The 17,313-nt window shown below is 41.7% G+C and overlaps 1 protein-coding gene across 1 annotated transcript in view; it reads right to left on the bottom strand.

Annotated features, from left to right (window-relative positions):
• LOC143301618 (lysoplasmalogenase TMEM86A-like) overlaps positions 1–17,300 on the bottom strand; it is a 25,843-nt gene extending 8,543 nt beyond the window's left edge. The window contains exon 1 of the mRNA XM_076616020.1: positions 17,173–17,300. Within this exon, the coding sequence (XP_076472135.1) occupies positions 17,173–17,193 (21 nt within the window). The 5' untranslated portion in view covers positions 17,194–17,300. The remainder of the gene's footprint in view (positions 1–17,172) is intronic.
• Between the last annotated feature and the right edge of the window lie 13 nt (positions 17,301–17,313).

A 17,313-nucleotide genomic window follows, 5' to 3' on the forward strand; every position in this document is an offset into this window, starting at 1 on the left:
GTACACGTCAACACGCCCCGCCACCTCCACCCCCTCTCCTCAGTCTCCCATCGGGGCCACCCACCCCCTCCTCTCCTCCTCCCCACCCCACCATCAAAATATGCCACCCCCAACTCCATCATCATTCGCTGTGGAGAGCGACGAGAGAAAAGCACAAAAGTTATTGAAGCCTCGTGATCAGGCTTATCTCCAGCTGCATGACAGCTTAAAAAACACTCCAAAAGCGACACTGTGGGTTTTGACAAGTGTCCGTGTGAAACGTGTGGAGAGAGTGTACGAGGGTGAAGTGACTGACGAGCAGACGGCCATACGCGGTGACGAAAGAGGCACGTGGTTTCAAGTGGGGACAAAGTGCAACACTTATCATCATCACTGCCATTTTGGATCCACCTCTGGTGACCTTACCCCCCCCCCCCTCCCCAGTGTGAACGCAGATGTAATGTTGTAAAAATGGATCAGTTCGCACGCTCTCACACGTCCTCGAAACCGGAAACTGACAGCGCCCCCCCCCCTCTCTCTCTCTCTTTCGCGATCGTTCGCGTACGCATGAACTCTTATGTGTGCAGGGAGGGTGTGGTTTGGGGAAAGGACACGGGATGAATTTCAAACCAGTGGGCAGATAATGTGCGTGAGTGTCTGCTGTGCTGGCATGCTTGGTGAAAAAGGATGGGAATTAACGTGATAGGCAGGGCACCTCAGAGAAGTGGGAAGGGAGAAAGTTTAGGGGGGGGAGGGGGGGGCGTGTCTTTGATGGTTGCATTCGATGAGTTGACGTGACTTGATTCACCACTGATTGATACGCTTGTCAATATTTTGTTAGAAAGGTAATGTTTAACTGAGTAGTTTTATGGTGCGACATGTAACACTGGATTTTCCATTTACGGTTGGATTAGCTGCAAGCAATAAAAATGTCAGTGTCAAGTCTCTCTCTCTCTCTCTCTCTCTCACACACACACACAAACACACACACTCAGTCAAAACACACACAAACCTACTACTATGCCGCGGCTGACCTTCAAGGGAGTTTGTATTATACTCCATTGTTGGTGATACATATACTTACCATGTCAAACGGATGCAAACTAGGCCTAACGGTTTGCTCTGCTTGGCCAAATTTCGCACTTCAAAACGAGGAATTTTGCTTCAAGCAGAGCCCGAGATCTTTGTCCACTGTCCATTTCCCGCCGTGTCTTCTCTACTTCTGTAGTCACGGTACTGAAGAGATAGGTGAGTATCCTTGTGGTCAGTGCGGGGAATAGAGTGCCGTGTGTGTGCGTGCGTGCGTGCGTGCGTGTGTGTGTGTGTGTGTGCGCGCGCGCGCGGAAATTAAGTCAGAAAGGCACTGTTGTGTGTTTACGCAGAAGGATTTCTGACGTTAAAAACATGGTGGCCAGTTTGTAATTTATCCCGAAAGCGATGGGCCGCCAGTGTAGTTTCTCAAGACAAGGTGTAATCTGGCTTTGTCTTGATATTCCAGGTATAAGCCTTGCAGTGCATTCAGTCTGGAGATTTTGCAGGATAGTGTCAAGGATGCCAGCCAGAAGAGAAATGACATAATCGAGACGAACTGAAAGAGAAAATAAGATGTCTTGGTGTCAGTTCTCGATGACGTCACGGAAATAAACAATCAATCTAATAAGATAAATGAATAAATAAATACCCGTTCCACAAATCACTAAAAAAAATGGCCGGGAAATGAAAATAAGTGAAGAAAGAATTATGCCCAAGTTCTTGGTGGAACATAATAAGATAAGCGGAAATGAAAATTCAGGTTAACCGCGACTGCATAAATAAACAAAATAAATCCACACACGTATAATCTATAAATCCAAGGCCGTTCCGGCTAAAGACGGTCGCATGACGTCAGCCGTGACGTCAGAAGCCTTCACATCCAGCATGTTGAGCACCACGTGTGCACGAGGGTGTCAATAATCCTTTGTGATCCTCTGTTGGCAAACCCGCCACCCTTCACAGAGCTCTCTGAGCTGTGCGTCACGTCACGCCAGCATCTGTTGCCTCCTGTGTGTGTGTGTGTGTGTGTGTGTCTCCCCCCGCCCACATCATAGTGGAAATCGTTCAGCCATTCACAATTGTCGCCTTCGTAATAGTAGGTTATCACAATATCATCTTTTCTACTTCTTCACCATAACCATTTTGCAGCAGCAGCAACAACAGGGTAGCTGCAGGCATTGTGGTCTACGTCTTGTGTTCGTGATAATGGTGATGACGCCGACAACTGTGACGACGGCGATAATGATGAAACATATATTTCGGTACTGATGGATCGAAGAGTCATGAACTGAACGAAAGCTCCGAGCAAAATATATAGAGGCACAGGCAGGCAGACAGACAGACAGACACAGACAGTGATTCAACAGCACACAAATACATATGGACAGGAAAGCAGACATATTTGTATTTGCATTTGCATTTCATTTTATCACAACAAATTTCTCTGTGTGAAATTCGGGCTGCTCCCTCCAGGGAGAGCGCGTCGCTACACTACAACGCCATCCATTTGTTTTCTTTTCTTTTCCTGCGTGCAGTTTTATTTGTTTTTCCTATCAAAGTGGATTTTTCTAAAGAATTTTGCCAGGAGCAACCCTTTTGTTGCTGTGGGTGTTTTTACGTGCGCTAAGTGCATGCTGCATACGGGACCTCGGTTATCATCTCATCCGAATGACTACATACACTGCGCACTTCTTTCACAGTTTTAATCAGCTATCGGGTACAGTTGAATCAAACCTTAACTCTTTCCATACGAACGGCGAAAGAGACGACATTAACAGCGTTTCACCCCAGTTACCATCATCAAAATATTGCAAGCGGAAGACTCTTATACTGAAGACGTGAATGTTGACAAAGAATACCACAATTCTGACGACGGAAGCTAAAGGTTGGGTCATTCAGACACCCACTGGACATCCGAGGGGTCTGTGTAGAGGAGAAGAGAGGACTGGCCGTACTGAGTGAGTTAATCAGCTATCGGGTACAGTTGAATCAAACCTTAATCAGCTATCGGGTACAGTTGAATCAAACCTGAGTAAATGGGACAGGAGAAAAGCCTGAGAAGTGGCAAACAACAATAGCAATCTATTGAGAGAAACTGAGGGAAAAAAGAGATGTCACTGGTTTCGGACATGAAATCCTGTTTTATCAGCCCATTCACAAAATAGCAAATAAACATGGAGTATTTGCACACGCGCGCGCGCGCACACACACACACACACACACAAACACACGGTGGCACCCACGTGCCATGCCACCTAGTGCAATCTCATTTACACACGCATGCACACACTCACGTGGACAATTTATTGGCAACAGCAGGCGAGCACACTGAATGGCTTTAATGGAATGACGAAAACCACAGACCTGCTCCTTGTTTCAGTTCGAAAACGCATGAAAAATACAAATGAGTTGGAAGGAAGAAAGGGATTTGTTTATTTGTATTTCTTTTTATCACAACAGATTTCTCTGTGTGAAATTCGGGCTGCTCTCCCCATGGAGAGCGCGTCGCTACACTACAGCGCCACCCATTTTTTGGTATTTTTTCCTGCGTGCAGTTTTATTTGTTTTTCCTATCGAAGTAGATTTTCGACAGAATTTTGCCAGGAACAACCCTTTTGTTGCCATGGGTTCTTTTACGTGCGCTAATCGCATGCTGCACACAGGACCTCGGTTTATTGTCTCATCCGAATGACTCGCGTCCAGACCACCACTGACGGTCTAGTGGAGGGGGAGAAAATATCGGCGGCTGAGCCGCGATTCGAACCAGCGCGCTCAGATTCTCTCGCTTCCAAAGCGGACGCGTTACCTCTAGGCCATCACTCCACTGTCCCGTCAGTCATTGTAGAAATCATTTCTAACTGAATATTTGTAACTCAGCTGTGAAACTACATAGGAAAGAACTGGCACACGCAGTGAAAATATGACTTTTCTTATGATAACGTGCTGACTAAAGCCGTCTGCAGGCGGACTGACTTGACCCATGTTATCTGTCACTGGTGAGGTCGCACTGACCATAGACACTAATATCTCATTCTAGTGTCTATGCACTGATCTGGGTCAGTGATGGCCAGGACCTGAAGAGGACGGGAAACAGCCTTCAAGAAAGACAATGGCCATGGCAATGACATGTCCACTCAACTCCCTCCACTCAGTAAACTGACAAAACGATCTGAGCTCCTCCTGACAGTTTGAAAGAATCAAACATTACAATATAATGTTCACTACTGAATGCACTATATTTTGATTTGCACTTAAAATTGTATAATCGAATATAATATTTATCATCCGCCATTGCATTTGTAAATCGTATGCATAACGTGAAAGATCGCGATATTAGCTCACGCTTGTTGCTGATCTTTGATTCAATGCTGTGTACATTAAACGCTGATATCAACGAAATGAATTAAAAACGTTTAAACCAGACGAAGCAACCAGTATAGCTCTTTCAACACGTGGAAATCAACTGCAAAAGGAAACGACCACAAACGGTGGCTGTTCAACAAGTTGACTGCAATCCCACTTGACAAACCAGAGACCGTCAAACAAAACGTATGATGGAAAAGGACACGGACTGTCAGATCAAAACAGTCATATGTCCCTCTGACAATGTGTGTGTGTGTGTGTGTGTGTGTGTGTGTGTGTGAGATAAATGCATGCAAGCTGTCGAATGAAACGTTTAATGCTCTTTTGGCGGGGCGAACTGTCAAACAAACATTAACAAACAGAAACAACAACAAACGACACCAGAGTGCTTGTTCACAAAAGAAAACCCGCAATATAAAGTAATTTTCAGAACTCGTTTTCAGTATGGATAAATCATGTAATTCGTGCTTCTGTTTCTCAATAGCATGGAAATTTACAGCTTTGATATCTTTTTAATTAAAAAAAAAAAAGAAGAAGAAAGAAATATCTTTATACAACTTTACAAAAAGAAACAAAGCAGCAATGATTCTAATTCCAAATTAAATGCTTTCACGTCGTACTCCAATTAAGAAATTGTAAAACTGCTAACAAAAAAAGGAGTAAGGGACTTAATTTAATATACGTGGTTCTAGGCTGCAGATGTTGCTGAATGTGGGTAAACACTGATGACAAAGGAACAACAAACGTTGCTGAATGTGGGTAAACACTGATGACAAAGGAAAAACAAACGTTGCTGAATGTGGGTAAAAACTGATGACAAAGGAAAAACAAACGTTGCTGAATGTGGGTAAAAACTGATGACAAAGGAAAAACAAACGTTGCTGAATGTGGGTAAAAACTGATGACAAAGGAAAAACAAACGTTGCTGAATGTGGGTAAAAACTGATGACAAAGGAACAACAAACGTTGCTGAATGTGGGTAAAAACTGATGACAAAGGAACAACAAACGTTGCTGAATGTGGGTAAAAACTGATGACAAAGGAAAAACAACGTATGAAGACACCCCCTGCCCCCAAAACAAAAACAAAACAAACAAAAACCAACAACAAAAAACAAAAACAAACAAAAACCAAACAACAACAACAACAACAACAAAAAACCCACCCCAAAACAAAAATAATCAATTACGACTGAATCCATTTGATTTGAACGAATCTGTGACACCTATCGGAGTATTCAAAAGTGATCAGAAGCTGTTGTTTGAATAACAACAAACAAAAAAACCACTCGATCTCATTTTTCTGACTGGAATTTTAGAAAGGGACCAAACAACAAAAACTGTGTTTAAAATATCACACACACACACACACAGAGACAGAGAGAGAGAGAGAGAGAGAGAGAGAGAGAGAGAGAGAACACATGATAACAAAACAACAACAAAACACACACACACAAAAACAAAACAAACAAACACCCTCCAAAACACTAGCCTATATGAAGCTCTTGCAATGATAACGAAGTGCTGAGTCCAATACACAGGTTGACACGAAAAGAGAAAAGTCAGAATCAACAGAAGAAAAGAAAGAAAGATCGAAAAGAAAAAGAAGAAAAAAAGACGATTGGAAGGAAAGAAGGAAGGAGAGAGAGAGAGAGAGAGAGAGAGAGAGAGAGAGAGAGAGAGAGAGACTTGAAAAAAAAAAGAAAAAAAAAAAAAAAGAAAGAAAGAAAAAAAGCGGAAACAATGTGCATGACTGATTCATAGTTGTGCATCTACCCGATTAAAGCGAAGGAAAGACGAATGGAGAGAGAGACGAGTGGAGGGGAAGAAAAAGAAAGGAAAGATAATTACGTGGGTGACTGATTTAAAGTTTGGCACCCGCTCAAGTTTAGCGCGGCAATAAAGGTCGTGACTGTTGCTGAAGTGAGCTGACCGAGTTGAGGTCGGGGGTGGGGGTGGGGGAGGGTATTCCCCCCTGAGGGGCAGAGCTGGACACAGGTCTGCGTCATGGACCACACTGCCTCAGCACTGCACTGCACTGACCTTTAACTGACTCACCGAATTGGCAGAGGCAAGACGCTGGACGTCATCAGTGGGCCTTGTTATTGTTTTGAGTGTCCGGAAACACCACCCAAGTAACCTATTTCCCTGGTGTGTAAGGCTTGGATTGGCACAGTATATAATCTGAAGTTCTTTGAGTTCTGACACGCACACTTACTTTCGATTCCAGTACTGTTTAGGATATTCAGTTGTAATCTCCATTGTCAAAACTGTAAATACTCCCTGAAAGGTTTTAAATGGATGGGCTATAACAGTGACTATGCATTATTATTCCGCCAAGTTGACGTCATTTACGACTCGCATAGCTGACGATGATTAGTGATGACGAAGAAGATGGTGGAACTTCATGGGCATTTTTAATATCATTTAATTACTTTGTCCCTTTAAGTTGTATGCTGGTACAGACACGTAGTACTTACATGTCTTTTTATCCTGAGCCTATTGATTGGCCTTTCCAGAAACCAGCTGAGGCCTATACCCCTTTTATACATATATTTTGAATATACCTTTGTCGTCAAAGTCGACCAAGCCTTAATGGAACGTAAATGCCCCCTTTTTTTCTTCTTCTTCTTTTTTTTTTTTTTATTTTTTTACAGCGACGGTATGACTCAACACAGCCAAGATCGAAGCGTGTGCAGCTGTGCAATCTTTCCGGCTGTGCTCACGGACATACAAATAGATTTTTATAATGCACTGTATTGTTACTATTTATAAGTCAGTGGGCTGCGCCACTTCGCAACCCACCCCTCCCCTCCCTACTCCAACACTCCGGTCCCCTTCCTGATTTCGTGTCAATACGCATGAACTCAGAGTAGTACACCTCTATTTTCACACCAGACGCACTGGTATATACATACAACAACACTGAATAAGAACGAAGGCCCCAATTTGACTTTTACTGTTCACTTGTATCAGCCCTGAAAATGGGCCCCTTTGTGGCTGGCTCCCCTAGTCACGATCTCCCATGAACACTTTCAACCAAGCATCGGGGAATGTGTCGCCAGTCACTAATGGGAAAAAGATGTTACGTTGAAAAAGTTTTAACAATTCGATGGGGGAGGGGAGGGGAGGGGAGGGGAAGGGCTGTGGGGGTGGTGGGGGGAGGGGAAGAGAGAGACCGAGCCTGTACTGAGCCTGTGTTGCAAATAGCAAAGACTTCAAAGAGCATGCAGTGATGTCAGTGCATATTTGTGCACGCGAATGGGTGCTTAGATAAATAAACGTGCAAGTGGTTAAGCACATGCGTTAGAGAGAGAGGGATGCGCCGTGTGTGTGTGTGTGTGTGTGTGTGTGTGTGTGTGTGCGTGCGTGCGTGCGTATGTGTATGCATGTGCCCGCACACGCGCGCGTGCGTGCACTGACGCGCTGAAAGGCCCAACAAGATGGGTTGACTGGCGCTGAGTGCTGAAATTGCTTGCTTGTGCGTGCGGTGAGAATGTGAGGATCAGTGGGGGAAGGTGTGGATGGTGGGTGTTGAGCTCTGCAGGGGGAGCTCACTCAGAGAGTCAGTGATGTCTGCCAGCCCTGACTGACAGTCGTGGTGGGAGTGATGGGAAATCAATGACAACATGGCCGCCACTCCGCCAACAACGCGGCTCTCCTCCCTAGGGAAGGACCGCCGTCCACGGCCTTAAGAAAGAACAAAAAAGCGGTCATTCTATTCACAAGTCCGTCACTGCCATCTCCCGGGCTGCGCACAAGCGTGAATTTGTTCCAGCACACACACACACACACACACACACTCCAACGAGAACAGCTGTTTAATTTTGGTGTCTTGCTTTATCATTTAGATGCGAAATGGATAGAGACAAAATTAGCTGTCGTATAATTCTTTCATTAAAAACTTTTTTTTTTCAATACTCAGTCTAATATAATGTATCGTTTAATATCACTAATTGTGGAAAGAGGCTACTCTAAATAATGAACACGCTACACTAACTTGAAAGAACCAATCCCACGAAAGACGGCATTTCATTAGCTGTCTGCTGCACATGTCCTCTACACCACTGTGATACAATAACTGTTCAGTTGTGACGTCAAGCAGCCAGGCAGCCAGTCCCAGCAAGTCCACAGGCCGCCTTGAGGACAGACCTTCCCTCCTTGAACTTTGGAATCCGGTCATACTGTTGGCACACAGACCTCACCCTGGGTGGAAGCTTTGGCGTCACGTTACTTGTAGACAGGTTAATGAGACCACGATTACACCACTCTGATAAGTTTGTTTTGTTTTTGTTTTTTGTTTAGCTGGTCACGTGCTCGCAGGACGTGTATTGTATTGCATTACATTTAGTCACACCAGATTTATCTGTGTGAAATGCCCTGTGTAATGCACTGTACACAGACGGAACAACCGCAAAATATAAACATCGAGTGTTTAAAAATCGTTCGTTTTCTTTGTTTAACAATTAATGGTTCGTATATTTTGTTCTTTCCTCTTTCACAGTGAGCACGGAATGTTTGAATGGAACAACAAACAGCGGAAAAAAAGGTTTTGATCGATGTTTTGCAAAGACCACTTACCCCACACCCCTTTCCCGGAAATCAGTTGTTTTGTGATATGCTTTCTGGCACATGTGGAACCTGTGGATGTTACTTTGCTACCAGAATATCAGGATATATATATATATATATATGTGTGTGTGTGTGTGTGTGTTTAATGCGCATGCATTGGCATGCTCACGCATACATTACAAGTATAATCATCAGCATCGACACGCATCAGCGAGTAATCGCACACCTCAGTGTCAAAAGCACGGGGTAATCAAAACTGCTCCCCAACGTGGGTGTGTTACAATAACAATAACCATGTACCGCGGTCCTGTTCGAGTTCAAAAGAGCTGTGCACTCCTGCCCCCACCCCCACACCCCCTCCCCACCAACACTCCGGTAAGTCACACACCTCCGCCCTTGTCTGAGGGCAAGGTAAGGGGCAGACCCAGTGTGACCCAACCAAAACAAGGCTCAGTCAGTGGGTGTGCACTTTGTCTGTCAGTTGACACACTGACCTACAATGCGAGCAAAGAAAATCAGCAGCCACAAGGTCGTACTATCAAAATACTATACTGTCCCCAATGGTTTTGGAAAACATCTTCGACCAATCATTTGAGTGCACTGGTGTGACACTGGGCATGTTTGTTACGCGACAAGTAGATGAATACTGTTTGAGAAAACACATTAACATCGTACTTATGCCACACAAGGACAGTTATTCAAGTTTGGCGTTTTGCTAGGGAATGATATCTAAGTTTGGCGTTTTGCTTTATCATTGAATTGCGAAATGGATGGAGAAAAATTACTTATGTCGTCGTATAATTGTTTTTACAAGCCTACTGATATCAGTGATTATCAACCCCTTCCATTATCTCGAGCCCAAGCAAATTCGGTCAGTCTGTACGTCTGTCTGCTATCTTTGTCCCACTCACATTTGTGTCAGGACTCAAAACAGGACAGTTCAGGCGTCCTCAATGTGCAATACATGGGTGTGTGGGCTTATGACACATACACGCACACGTACGCAAACATATCAGCTGTTTCAGATACCATACAAGTTCAAGTATCCGAAAATCTATTGCACATACAAAAGAAATCGATAAACTATCTCCACAATCTGTCACAGTGAACAGCCACGATACTATCTTAAGTCCTTGCACTTGTTAAACCGAAAATTATCTAAACATATATTGCACGTACAAAAGAAATCCGACGATAATTTTTCTCCACTTTCGGTTACAGTGAAGACCTGTTTTTCACTATCATAGTCCTACTGTGACCTCCCTATCCCGAACTGGTTCATTGGTAATATTTACTGCTGACAGTCTGTTTTGCCAGGATCCACCCCTCTAGCTGGGTGACGAATAAAAACAAAACATCAATATAACGTCTTCTTTCTTTCCTTTTATTATTATCATTATTACTATCATCATCATCATTATCATCATTATATTTGCCCCCTTATCTTTAAACGGGCAAGCGCGCGCTCGTCTGATGTACGTCTACATGCCCATGTGCTTCATCAACTGTGAAAGGAAACCTTGTGGATATTAACACAGTAACAGGTGTTGTGCACATACACGAGAGAGAGAGAGAGAGAGAGAGAGAGACACACACACACACACAGATGTTATGTGTGAAGGACACCGACACATTCACACGATGGGAATGTCACATCAAAGTGTAGGATTGGGATGAGAGAGTCACAGCGAGGGGCCTGGGTTGGGTCAATGAATAGGTTAAATATTTGTTCAAAAAAATTTTTTTTTTACCCCTTGTTCTCAAATTTCCCAGTAAATCATGTCAGCTCGATGGAGGAGACAATCTGAATCAGTAAAATAAAATTAGTAGACGCTCTGTTCATAGCATCTACATGGAAAAAAGACCATTAAAAATACAGAAACCACATGGGATAGTAGTTCAGAAAGGAGGCATGGTACGCGCGCGCGCGCGCGCGCGTGTGTGTGTGTGTGTGTGTGTGTGTGAGAGAGAGAGAGAGAGAGAGAGAGAGAAACAGACAGAGTGTATGCCAAACCAAATCATGTTGCTTAAAATAGACAAGAGAGGAAATCAGAATGTACTGATGCGAACGTACTTTCACAAAACTTAGCAGTGTACTTTCGACCTGTCCCGTGACGACACTGGATACAGACAGTAGGCCTACTTGACACTCTTAGTCATTCTTCATGGATCTGCCCGCCTCCCATGTGGACTTTGGACCGGGGGAGAGGGAAAAAGAGTCACATGCAGACAAGGACGGCATTTTATGTAAAGGTCGCTTCGTAATTCAGCCAGCCGTGAACGCTCATGTGACGCTCCTTGTTATTTCGTACTGGCCTAAATATATTGGCAGACAGATTGAACAGTGGCTGAGTGTTTTTATTTATTTATTTTTTAAATTTCTTATTATCTATCATTACGTAATTATTGGTTATCTATAATTCTAATATGTAACGCTTATATGAATTCATTTATCTATTACTTATTTGTTTATCATTATATTATCAAACTGTTCAGCGGTTATTTATTTATATATCTCATCTCAGTATCAGTTTTTCATTCATTTGTTATCATCTTATCAACATCTTATATTCGTAACAAAACGGTAGCGACGAGAGTCTGTCAGAATATTACAGTTTCCGCACTGCAGATAGGATAGCTTTTATCAACTTAGACTCCACAGAACATCAAAAACAAATTCTGCTTGCAGACATATCCTAGCTTCGGAAAGATTTTATGCTCGACTGAATGAATGCATTTTAAACAAACACACTATGCCGAGCTGGATCAAAAACTGAAGCAGTCATGGCTGATTTTTAACAATGATGGTAGTTTTGAAACAAACGATTAAACCATTGACACCTTGACATACATACGCACGCACTCGCACACATCACATCTGGTAGAGAGAGAGAGAGAGAGAGAGAGAGAGAGAGAGAGAGAGAGAGAGAGAGAGACAGAGACACACACACACACACACTCTCGCTATATATATCATATATATATTTATCGGGTGTCCCAAAAAAAGTGAACCGCTTTTTGACAAGTATTTTCTCAGTGATAGAGAAACCGAGTTCATTGAAATTTTTCACACAGTAAACTTAGGGTATCGCCAACTAGTCTGCAAAATATCTCAAAGTTCGGACGCAAATTATGCTAGTATTGTCAAATTCAAAACAGCATGTCAAAAAATCCAATATCAGAGCTGTGCAATGTGACCTTCATCATGTTCATGCCAGCTGCCAGGTGTTGGCATCTGTCAATCAGTGTCAGAATAAAAATAGCCTGTCTAGGTGTCAGGTTTATTGATTTTTTAATTGTCATCTGTATCCAAAATCAGTTCTGTCGAAAGTTTCAGTTTGGAAGGATCAAGCATGCCTTTGAGTGAAAGTGATAAGGTTACCAGTGAAATCTGTTTCAAGGAGAAAGGCTGGGGTGGAAGAAGGATCGTAAAGGAATTTCCAGGCAAGGGGTGGAGTCATGTCACTGTAAACAGACATCGCTAAAATACGCACTACAGCGTCAGTAGCACGTAAAATTGGCAGTGGGAGACCCAAGACTGCATGTTCGGAGGAGAACAAGGACCGTGTTGAGGATCTGATTCAATCCCAGGAGGTGTACCCAAGGACCCACAAATCTCTTAGAGAAGTTGCAAGCGATTTACAAGCGAGCAAATCTTCTGTGCCAAGAATGGCGAAAGAACTGGAGCTGAAGCCCTTCATGAGGATACAGGTATCAAGGAGGGACCAAATTGTTAGAGGGAAAAGAAAAACTCGCCGTTATTCTTTTACGACCCTTCTTCTACCCCAGCCTTTCTCCTTGAAACAGTTTTCAATGGTAAACTTTCACTTTCACTCAAAGGCATGGTTGATCTTTCCAAACTGAAACTTTGGACAGAACTGATTTTGGACAATAAGAAAATCAACAGACTTGACACCCAAACAGGCTATTTTTAGACTGACACTGATTGACACTGAGATGCCAACACCTGGCAACTGGCATGAATATGATGAAGGTCACATTGCACAGCTCTGATACTGGATTTTTTGACATGCTGATTTGAATTTGACAATACTCGCATAATTTGCGTCCGAACCGGTTTAGATATTTTGCAGACTAGTTGGTGACACCTTGAGGTTACGGAGTGAAAATTTTCAATGAATTCGGTTTCTCTACCCCTGAGAAAATACTTGTCAAAAAGCGCTTCACTTTTGGGGGGACACCCAATATATATATATATATATATATATATATATATATATATATATATATATGTGTGTGTGTGTGTCAGTGTGTGTGTGTGTGTGTGTGTGTGTGTGTGTGTGTCAGTGTGTGTGTGTGTGTGTGTGTGACAGAGAGGGAGGGAACGAGGAACGACTAACAAAGAAATCATTGCTTAAAAGTGGCAGAAAAAAAGGTTCAGCAATATATATATATATATATATATATATATATATATATATATATATATATATATATATATATATAATCATTAACTGCTGTTCGGTTCTAAGTCGGACAGCACAAGCTGTCACCGCCAGCCCCCATCCTTCACCACTGCCAAACGCGAGCGAGGTTGTTTCGTTTAAAGTTAAACATGAAAATTAATGAGTCTACAAGGCCGTTTAAAAAATAACGACACAATGTCCAATTTCCCACTGCCTTTCAAGTTACGGCCCTCAGGGATTTCATGTCCCACGTGTCGAAAACTCATGGCTCGACACAGGATGGCGGGGCCCACAGGAAGGCGGGGGATGGGGTGGGGTGGGGATCGGAGTGATGTGCCTTCCCCAAGGACGCAACACTGATCCGAAACGGGCCCTCGAACTTGCTCTCGAGTCCAACCACGATGCCTAAACTGATTCAGCCACCATGGCAGGAGACAAGCTGGCAAACGACAGGTCAGCCAGTGGGACCATGCGTGAGTCATGACACCAGACACTTTTGGTGAAAGTGTTCTCGTCCTCACGGCAGCGCTGACACAAGATTGGGATTTTATTTTTCCCTTTTCATGTCACCATGCCCGATAACGTTATCAGTGACATAAAACCTGTCAAGCTGGCAGTTAGAAAACCATTATCAGCAAGAGTCGAAAGAAACTCCTATTTATCTGTGGAATTCGACAGACTGTAGTAAGTCGAACAGATGTCCTTTTTTTTCTTCAAACAAATAAACTTTGTGTATGGCGGGCACAGTCATAAGTTTACAGAAACAGGACACAGCCAACAACACTGCCACCCCCTAAACAGATTCTTATAGTTATACAATCAATTCAAATTTCAAAGATCAAAGAAAAGGTCTATTTCTTCAACATGATTATCAATGTAAACTGTAAGATTTATATTTCAACATGCAGAAAATAACCCACAAAGGAAACTAACACACATATATATATATATGTATACACATATACACACACACACACATATATATGCACACACACATACACACACACACATATATATATATGTATACATATATATACACACATAATATATATATATATATATATATATATATATATATATATATATGTGTGTGTATATATATATATATATATATATATATGAATATATTTATACAGAGAGAGAGAGAGAGAGAGAGAGATGGAGAGAGATGGAGACAGAGACAGAAAGACAGAGAAGGGAGAATATGGGAAGACTCAACTTGTGCTGGAAAGACTGGTAACAGACATAATGACAGAAAGAAAAAGTTCCACATGAGACTATAAATATGTATTCCCTCCACAGAAACTGAACAAAGATACAGTGTGCATGTTATGAAAGACACCAGACAAGATTGTTTCAGTTTGCTTCAAGGAGGCCATTGTCACAGTGTGGGAACTTATCCACATATAATATGTTACACTGAATCTGCTTTAAAAAAAAAAAAAGGAACTATGTATACACAGCCTACCAAATGCAGAAGAAGAAGAAAAAAAGAAAGACACGAGAGAGGGAGGGAGGGAGGGAGGTATAATTATCATACAAGAGCCCATTATCTTCTTATATAATTTGTCAATACTGACAAACCAGAAAAAACCCCAGTCAAAACCTCATTTTATCTGCCATAATTATGGTTTTTCCAGTATATAAGCAAGTATATATTTCGTATCCCAATTTAAAAGCAGATTATATGCTTTCATATCAATCAATGTAACTCAATACAAATCAAATCTTTCACAGGTATATACAGGGTTCCACATGCCCCAAACCATCCTCACGCAAACTTGCATCAAATTCCTGTAAGTTGTATGGCATTCCATACATCTTCCATTCTTAACCACAACTGAGTTCATATATGAAGGAAACTGATTAGTTTCACCATGATATATACTAAATCAACTGGAGTTCACCCATCTACCCCCAAATACTTTTCAATTACAAATGAATTCACAGATTCACAATGAACCTGTCCAAACCCCATTATTGTGAACCATGTTGCAAAATCAATTTGTTGTTCCAGAGAGAGAGAGACAGAGAGACAGAAAGAATGATAGTTTATTCAACAAGGCCATGGCCTCCTCTGAAGAGCTGATTAGAATTTTTTTCATGTGATAACATTTAAGCATATTCCATGGATATAATACCTCACTGCATGTGTACATAAACATAAACTATTTCTGGATAGCCAGTCATCAATCTATGTCTTCTTATCAACTTGAATGTATGACAGGATTCAAATTGTTTTCACTTGTTAAATAAAGACGTAGGACTATATGAAAACCACATGATCTTCCATAATATATAATTACAGAATATATATTTTGTCTCAGAGTCAGATCATATAACACAGGACAACATAAATCGAAGTGGACTTCTTTTGCAGATCCACAAAAAACAGCATGCCATATCGTTTGCAGTACAGGTCTTGTATCTTTCACTGTGGACAGTAATATCATATACACCAAAGCAGAATGGTGGGACTGAGAAGGTGGGAGAGGGAGGGGAGAGAGAGAGAGAGAGAGAGAGAGAGAGAGAGAGAGAGAGAGAGAGAGATTTATTCATTCACTATGGAGAGAGAGAGAGAGAGAGAGAGAGAGAGAGAGAGAGATTTATTCATTCACTATCTGATACACCATTTATTGATACATATTTTTGGTCATTTGACTGATTGAAAACACAGTTTGCACATGCATATGTGCACATATGTGTGTGTGTGTATGTGTGTGTTTGTGTGTTGTTTACATTTGCCAAGGAACTTTTCCCTACACTAATAAGTACTACTACTACTACTACTACATACTATTACATTATAAGAATAACGCTAATAATGATGCAGAAAAAATGGACCCATTTATTATGTAACTTTTTTTCAAATCTGTTACCTAGCAGCCGAAGGAATAATCAAGTCATATCTTGGATCATGCTGATCCTAGGCCTATAGTGATTTCAGAATATCAAAATATGCATATTAATAAAAAAAAAAATGTATGTGAGACAGCTAAAGAGACATATATATATATATATATATATATATATATATAGAGAGAGAGAGAGAGAGAGAGAGAGAGAGCTGAACACTGAAATGTTTAATGTCATTAGCTGTAGAGCTTATGTGAAATATTAAGTACAAATCAGAACAAAAATGGTGCAAAACAGATAAAATGGAACAGAAAAGAAAAACATAATTGAAGCAGAATAAACAAAAATATTCTGTTCATTTCTACACTGGTCATGTCTACACATCTGCAAACAAAAACAAAAAATCGACCACGAACCCCTAATTTAACTTCCTTCAATCTGTTAAATGACTGAAAACCTATGTCATGGATAAAGAAATGGTCAAGTCATTCTATCTCGGACCAAGCAGATCCTAGGCATATCATGATTTCATGATAATACTGGCAACATGTAGATGTGTCAGAGAGAGAGAGAGGGAGAGAGAGAGAGGGGAGGGTAGTCTGTTCGGTTTATTTTATATCTTTTTTATTTTATTTTTTAGAATAGTCGGTTTTAAACGGATACTCAAATACAACTAAAACAAATGCCCAGTCTAACATAAGGCATGTGAGAATGATCGACTCAGTGGGAAAATAAAAACTCTAAGCACGTGATTCCTTTGTGTGGTTGAGCATTCGGGACCTTCCATTGTGACAAAAATAAAAAACGCTGACCCAGTTTTGGAAAGGCTTCGTGGCGAAAAGTATGGACAGCTAGCTACATCCACACAATGAAACAATGAACACGATATCATAAACCTGAGTCACGAGTGTAACATGTTTGGAAGAAGTAATACAAAAACTTACCACGTTAAGTGGTTTCGTCATATTGTCGTTTTCTCTCTCTGTGAGAGTCAGTCAAGATTCGTGTTCTTCTGTGCTGGTGCCCACACGCGTGTTCCCTTGGCGAAATCTCGTTCAGCTGTGGTTTTTTGTTTACATCAGGCG

Source organism: Babylonia areolata, chromosome 27, assembly GCF_041734735.1.
Source record: "Babylonia areolata isolate BAREFJ2019XMU chromosome 27, ASM4173473v1, whole genome shotgun sequence".
In the NCBI taxonomy this organism is placed as follows: domain Eukaryota; kingdom Metazoa; phylum Mollusca; class Gastropoda; order Neogastropoda; family Buccinidae; genus Babylonia; species Babylonia areolata.